Source organism: Carlito syrichta, unplaced genomic scaffold (genome assembly GCF_000164805.1).
Source record: "Carlito syrichta isolate Samal-C Ts95f unplaced genomic scaffold, Tarsius_syrichta-2.0.1 Scaffold100610, whole genome shotgun sequence".
Taxonomy (NCBI): Eukaryota; Metazoa; Chordata; class Mammalia; order Primates; family Tarsiidae; genus Carlito; species Carlito syrichta.
Genome location: NW_007044706.1, coordinates 2,817 through 9,562, shown reverse-complemented (window position 1 = coordinate 9,562; position 6,746 = coordinate 2,817). Strand labels below are relative to the sequence as shown.

Below are 6,746 nucleotides of genomic sequence, written 5' to 3'. Positions count from 1 at the left end.
CCTTCCCCCGCCGGACGTGACATCACGCTTTCTGTGCCCCAATCAGTGGCATCCCCACCCCCAGCCGAAATCGGCATCCCGCTCCCCATCTCCCTCCCTCGCGCTCTGGCTTCCTGCACCCTGGCAGCGCTCCTCGCTCGTCCGCTCCCGCAGCACCTCCGTCCCCCAGCCCGCCGTCCGCGCCTCGGCCCGCCACCTCCCTCCTCGCCTGCACCCCGGTAGCAGCCCCTCCCCCACGCCCTTTCCAGCCACCCCTTTCGCCCGGCTCCAGCTCACACCTGATGTTTTTGGGGGGAGGGGGGCTGCACGCGGACACTGGCCAAGAAACTAGACCTCCGCTGTCTCAGCCCTGCAGAGCGGCCGCAAATGACTTCGCTGTTGGAGATTGACAGCTGGGTTTTTGGTCCCCTCCACGTGATTTTTGGATGCTCGGGAACGAAAGTGACGGGACAGGGGCAGAGCGGGTCTGTTGATTTAGGCTGCTGGGTGGTGGGGAAGATTTCTGGAGACGGGAGAGGGTCCAGGACCAATGACCCAATTGAGAGAGGAGGGTGTGCAGTGACCCAGCTCAGATGCCTCTGAGGAAGACCCGAGGGCTGGTGGGCACCATGCAGGTGGAAGGAAGAGAGCTTAGTTGCAAAGGGGAGCTGGCAGGCGTGGGGTTCTGTGGAAGAGGGGGTGAGGACTGAAGGATGGGTTCTGGTGTTTTGGAGGGCTTGCTTCCACAGCTGCTGTGTCCCTCTACCCATCCCCAGGCCTCCTGCTCACCCCATGACCTGGGCCAGGTCAGGAGCCCAGATGCCTGGTGGGCAGACATGGGATAAAGTAAATAATTCAGCATCCTTGGCAGAGAACCCCAAGATAACCCCCATGTGACAAGAAGACCTGAATGCCAGGGGCTGTAGTTTCACCTCAGAGCTGGAAAGGGTCCATGGATGGGCGTTGTGCTAACACCCTCCGCCCCCAATGCCTGAGGGCTTTTCAGCCACTGTGAGGGTCTGGAGCAGGAAGGCGGCTCCCCTCCAACTCCTCCTACCCCACAACTGTTGGCAGAACCTCAGAGGGGTCTGGGGTTTCCTGCCCTGCCTCCTAGAGGAGACTGCTCCCTTCACCCAGAGACACTGAGTCATTGCTGGAGAGGGAGTCTTTGGGGACCTAATCCAAGTGTACAGTTCTCTGCCCTCCCCCACATGCCCTCTGATTCGTCACATTTGTGACTCACAGACCCCTGTGATTTACATGCTCTGGCCTGCTCCTTCTTGCCTGGGCCTGGCATGGCCGCCTGCACACCTCATCCCGCAGGGTGAGGAGCACCTGGCCCAAGCTCCCACTCTCTCTGTGAGGTCTCTCACATGCTTCGAGTCCAGATTTGGAGTTCCCCTGGTTTGAGGCTTGATAGAATCACTATAATTGTCTGTCTCCTCTTAATCTGACCAGATTGGGCAATTTCTTCTGGTAGGTCAGTCTCCAACCTCTGGACGTCAGTGTCTGGACCTCAGTTTCTGGGCCTCTGGGCAGCAGTGTAGACAGCAGGCCTCAGAACCTGATGACCATAGCCACAGCCATGGACCAGGTGCCTCCCAGGTGGACAATGGTCCCCTAAAGAAATCCTTACCACAGCTGCCAGGTCACGGTATCACAGATCACAAGACTCGCAGCCAGGCTCTTCCCCCAGAGAGGGAACATTTTGTCCCCCCCCTCCATGGACTGTGAGCTCTAATTGTCATGACGTCAAGGGGAGCAGATGAGTGAGGAGTACTGGGGCCCTTTTGAGAACAACTGTGAGAAAAACTGTAGGAACAGCATGTGTGGATAGTGCAGGCACCTAGCAGCCTCCCCTCCCTTGCCTGGGGTCAGCCTATTCTCCTTGTTTATTCCTGTCTTGGTCTCCTTGGTGTTCGGTGATGTCTTGGGTGCTCAGTCTTGATCTGCACTTGAGAGAGTGCAAAGGAAGTTTGGGGTACAGGGAGAATGGGGCTGAGGCATGAGAGGATGAGGGTGGCCTGGCAGGGCTCCCCAGGGAGAGCCCCTGGGGTGCATCCTTACCTCCCTACCAGGGTGCAGTTTCTCTTTACTTGTTCTGGTTATGTCATCTGATTGAAAGCAACAGAAATCTAATGAGGAAAAAGCATAACCCCAAAGCAAACGCACTGTGTCTATACCTAGGAGGGCTCCTGAGCTAGCCCACTTGTGCTTTCCCTGAATAGCAGGAAACAAGTTCAGATCTGGGCCCCACCTCTTAGCAGTCATATGAGTTTGGGCATGGCGTGCGACTACGTTTCATTGTTTGTTCGGTGGAGATCTAAGAAGAGGCCCTGAGAGACGAGCTCGGCCTGGCATCTCTTCACGCCAAGCAGAGTAGATGCTGCCACTGTGACCCAGCTCCCAACCCAGCTTCTGGGGGCCCCGCCCCAGGAGCCAAAGAGGTTTTGCTTTACTGGGGAGAAGAACCACTATGACCAGCCCTGGCATGGTATCAGTCCCTAGTTCAGATGAAACTTAGGCCAAGGGGCAGGTGCTGTAGACCCCACAAGTTAGGTTCCAGTACATGATGTGCACATGCATGTCAAACACTGACATATCAGCACTTAGGAGCAGAGGAAAGTTTCTTCGATTTGGCCAAAGTATGAAGGCAGGAGAGGCAAACTCAAATCCCAACTGCCTTTGAACATAAGCAATGAGTGGGGTAGGTAGGCTGGGGATGAGATTCCCAGTGATCAAAGCTGCTTGAATCCCTTGGCCAACCAAACTTCTGACTGTCAAGGAGGACTGTATGACCTCAGGACCATTGTTCTTTAAAAAGAAAACAGATTGACTAATCTTGTAGGCAGCCCTAGGAGGTTAGGATATGAAGATAATCAATGATTAGTGGTGACCCTCTGCCGAGATGACCCCATGGAAGCAATTGTGCATGGAAGGAGAAAGGGACAAAGAGAAAGGGAAGTAGATAAACAAACACTTTCTGGTTTTTGTCACATAGACTCCATGACACAGGGAGGGACAAAGGCAGGACAGTCCTCACAGCTCTAGATGGACTGGCACCTGCCAGAGGGCCTTGGTGACAAGTAGGGAGGCTGGGTCCTGGGGACAACTGGCCAGGCAGCAGGAAGTCCATTACCCCAGTGGTCAGAAGAACTGGCTCTAGGTGACTTTGCTGAAGCTGTTCAGATGTGGTGACAGGGGTAGCAATGCACAGAGAAGATGCCTCTACCAGGTGCCTCTGCACCACTCCAGTGCTTCCTCCCCGCTTCTCTCCAGTTGTTCCCACCCATGGAGCCTCCTTCCTTGCTTCTCCCCTCCCCATCAACCAAGGGGAGAGTGTACATTTGCAGACAGGAAACCATCCCAGGGCACACAGCAGCCAAGAAGAGTGGAACAGGACCTCACTGTTCCCAAGACAGCCTCTGCCTGACTCTGCCCTACTTTTCATCAGACACACAGAGACTTAGCACCCATCCAGGACAGCCTGGGATGAGGGTTTCTCATTAGCCAGAGCACAGTTTGGCACAAACCTCCTGAGATGTCTGGAGCCAAGACCAGGGTCACACCTGGGAGGGGCTACATGCACCTTAGTTGGCTGCAGGTACCTTAGTCTCTCCCTGTGTTGCTGCATACTCCTGTCATCTGCAGGGCAGTAGTAGCAGACCTAGTCTGTGCTAGTCAGGTGTGGTCAGGGTGGGAGCTCTGGGAAGATGGGCATGGCTGACAAGACATACTCCCCCAATACCACCACCACTACTGGGGCCACTCCATGCAGAGCATGTGAGTGTGTTTAAGGACTCAGTTCATGCTATTCACCCAGCTACCATGATGGCCTATGTGGCTCCGACTAAGACTACCCCCTTCTGCTTTGGAGTCCTTGCCTGTCTGGACAGTGGAGGCACAAATGTGTGACAGAAAGAAAGAATGGATGAATAAACAAATAAACAGGAACCACTGTGTTTGTCCCTGAGTGAGTGGGCATGTGACCAAGCCTAGGTTTGTCCTTCCACTGATGCCGAGTAAGGACCTGAGAGGGGCCATTTAAAGTTGTCTGTGCTGGGGCTGAGGTGGGTAGTGCCCAGTCCCACTGGGGTGTGGTGGGTTCCTTTCTACATTCCCGTCTTCCTTGGGGGTGACCTTGGGTCTTGACTACTGGCTTAAGGTCCCCCTCTGCCTTTGGCTAGGGAGGGGCAAGGGATCTGCAGGGTGCCGGGCTTGGACTCTGCTGAGAAGACACAGGGAGCAGTCTGAGCAGACACCAGGCTCCTAGACAGACCAGCAGGCCTACTGGTCTCCAGTGCTTCCTCAGAAATGATTCAGCATTCATGCCATGGAATTCCTGTGCGTGGGTGCTCCCTTCCCAGCTGTTGGAGAGTGACAGCTTTCATTTTCTGTTCGACTTCATGATCATCTTTTGGAGACTCCAAAAGCAAGTTTCCAAAGAAACTGAGCAATTACAGTTGCTGCCACCCATATGTGCCTGCTCACAAATGTCACTGCCAATGACGTCCCCATTGACGAGGGCTCGGTCCTGCTGTCAGTGGGAGGCAGAGGTGGTGAGTGGGCACCTGCAGACAGCAGGAGTTGGAGAGCATGGGCTGAGATCAGCTGGGCTGTGATACCTGACCCACTGGGAATCCTTGGAGATGTTGTGGTGCCCTGTAGGGCAGCAGAAGACAGGTTCTCATTCCTCTGCAGGGGCCGAGGGGCCTCTTGGACAGCATCCTGAAGGAGGAAGCAGAAGCCACAAAGTGTGGCTGGAGAGAAAAGTGACTCCTAGGAGTGACTGGCAGCTCTGGGTGGAGCAGGCTGACAGAGTGGTCCAACTCCTCAGTTGGAGACCTTTCTGCAAATGGTAATCAGGGTCCCTGCCTGAAAAAAAGCGGGCCTTGGAGACTCTGCAGAACCCTTTGCAAAGAGACAAGGGGCTGCCCTGGGTCTTCCCTGGCCTGCAGATGCCACCCTCCAGCTTGCTCTGTGCTCCTTGCCTCTCCACTCAATGGTGACACTTGGGGACAACTCTCATTTCCGATATTAACTCAGAGATCCAGTTATCCTTATAAAGGACCTCTGTCCCAGAACACCTCTTGGGATTGCTCCTGCATAGTGTCTGTAAAATGGGGTGCCAGTCTCTGCTCTGTCTGGACAATCAGTTGGACTCTGGAAGGTCCTCCTGGTCCTGGACTGAGTCTTCTGTCCAGAACAGCTGGACTCTGAAGTCTGAACCCCAGGGTGCCCTTCCTCCCCAAACCTGGGGGCTGCCACTTGGCAGTAGGGATGGGATGAATGAGACCTCAAGCTGAGCATGAAGCATGCAGGACTGAGAAAACCTGGGCACCATTATTCTTGAGAGTAGTCTTGCCTGAACCCCACCCTCCATTTCTCTCCAAGCCCCCTGCCGTGGGGCATCAACTTCAAGGCAAAGCTCTTTGGCAGCCTGTTCTGCCCTGCCAAGTCTCTTTGATCAGCAGAAGTCTGGGCAGGCCTCCCTTCTCCAAGTCAAAGGAGCAAAAGCCAGTTCAGAGTGAGGCATGGCTACCCATAGGGTGGTGAGGGGTGCACCTTTGGTTTCTCTGGGAGCAGGCACCTGTCTTGGGTCTGAGCACCCTGGCTGTAGGGGATGATGCCAAACACTCAGCCTGGGTTGGGCTGGGCTTGGCCTTCCCTGTGGCTGTTTTTCTGCTCCTCCCTGCTTGGCCTAGTCTCCTTAAACAAAAGGGAAGCCGAGATATGGGGCACCCACATGTGGTCTGCTGTGTTAGGACGAGTGCTGTACTTGCCTGGAGCACAGAGACCTCAGTGCATGGCCGCCTTGGTGTCCCTAGGACACTAGGACAAGTACAGCTTTCCTGCGGGGCCTGTCTGCTCTCCCTTCTCCACAAGGCTTCTGCCTGCTCCTCCCTCCACCTCTTCCTTCCTGGACCAGTGCCGGCTTCTGGCCTTTTCCTCCTGCAATCCACACTGCTTGGCTGAGCATCTCAAAGCAGCTTCAATCAAAAGTCTGCAAGACTCTGCCTGCAGCACAGAGCACAGAAGCCCTCAGCTCGCCCACGTCTCAGCTCTGGAAGGATGGCTCCACAAAGCCAACTCTCCACCCTTCCCCATTCAGATTCCAGGTTCACCGCGGAACCTTACCCTAATCTCAGGGAAGACCTGAAGTTGCTTCCAGCTCCAGAGGTCTGGAGTTGAGGGGTTGTATCCGTACAAACAGATGAGGCTCCTGAGGCTTTGAGGGGAATTGAACCATGGCCCTGCAAGGGCTCCTGGTGCCCTGTCAACAGGCCTGGTTGCAGGGCTTTCTCCGTCCCCAAAACTAAGAGCAGTTTTTAGAGTAAGGCCAAATGGCTGCATCCTCTGAGCTGATCTGATGGGAAGGATCCACTACTGGGTCGTGATGGGTCCGAAAAATGGCACTGCCCAGTGCACCAGGTCCTATGCTGCCCACACCACCATCCCTACCTTTGCTGTTCTTGGTGAGGGTGTCCTGGGATGGGCTGTCATTCCCAGGGTCTTCTCCAGGGAAGGCTACTTGAGAGAAGGAGCCAAGGTGGCAGCAGGGACACAGGGCAGGGACCTGGCTGGGGTGCTCTTGTCAGCCAGCCATGGAGGGATAGAGAACAAGAGAGTAGGTGTCTGTCCCCCTGTCTGGTTCCAGGAATCACAGGCCTGTGTGTAAACGGATGGCTGTGGCCTCATGGCCCTGGCTGGCAGCCCAAGGGCTGGGGGTGATGGCCTACACACCTGGCTTGCAGGTTCAGGGCACA

General features: G+C 55.4%; 1 protein-coding gene across 1 annotated transcript in view; it reads right to left on the bottom strand.

Annotated features, from left to right (window-relative positions):
* Positions 1 to 6,507, bottom strand: part of GPC1 (glypican 1) — a gene marked incomplete at its 5' end in the record, with an annotated part of 38,122 nt that extends 31,615 nt beyond the window's left edge. Inside the window, 4 exons of the mRNA XM_008063991.2 lie at positions 59 to 278; positions 4,471 to 4,516; positions 4,610 to 4,641; positions 6,442 to 6,507. Coding sequence (XP_008062182.2) covers positions 59 to 278; positions 4,471 to 4,516; positions 4,610 to 4,641; positions 6,442 to 6,507 — 364 coding nt within the window. The remainder of the gene's footprint in view (positions 1 to 58; positions 279 to 4,470; positions 4,517 to 4,609; positions 4,642 to 6,441) is intronic.
* Between the last annotated feature and the right edge of the window lie 239 nt (positions 6,508 to 6,746).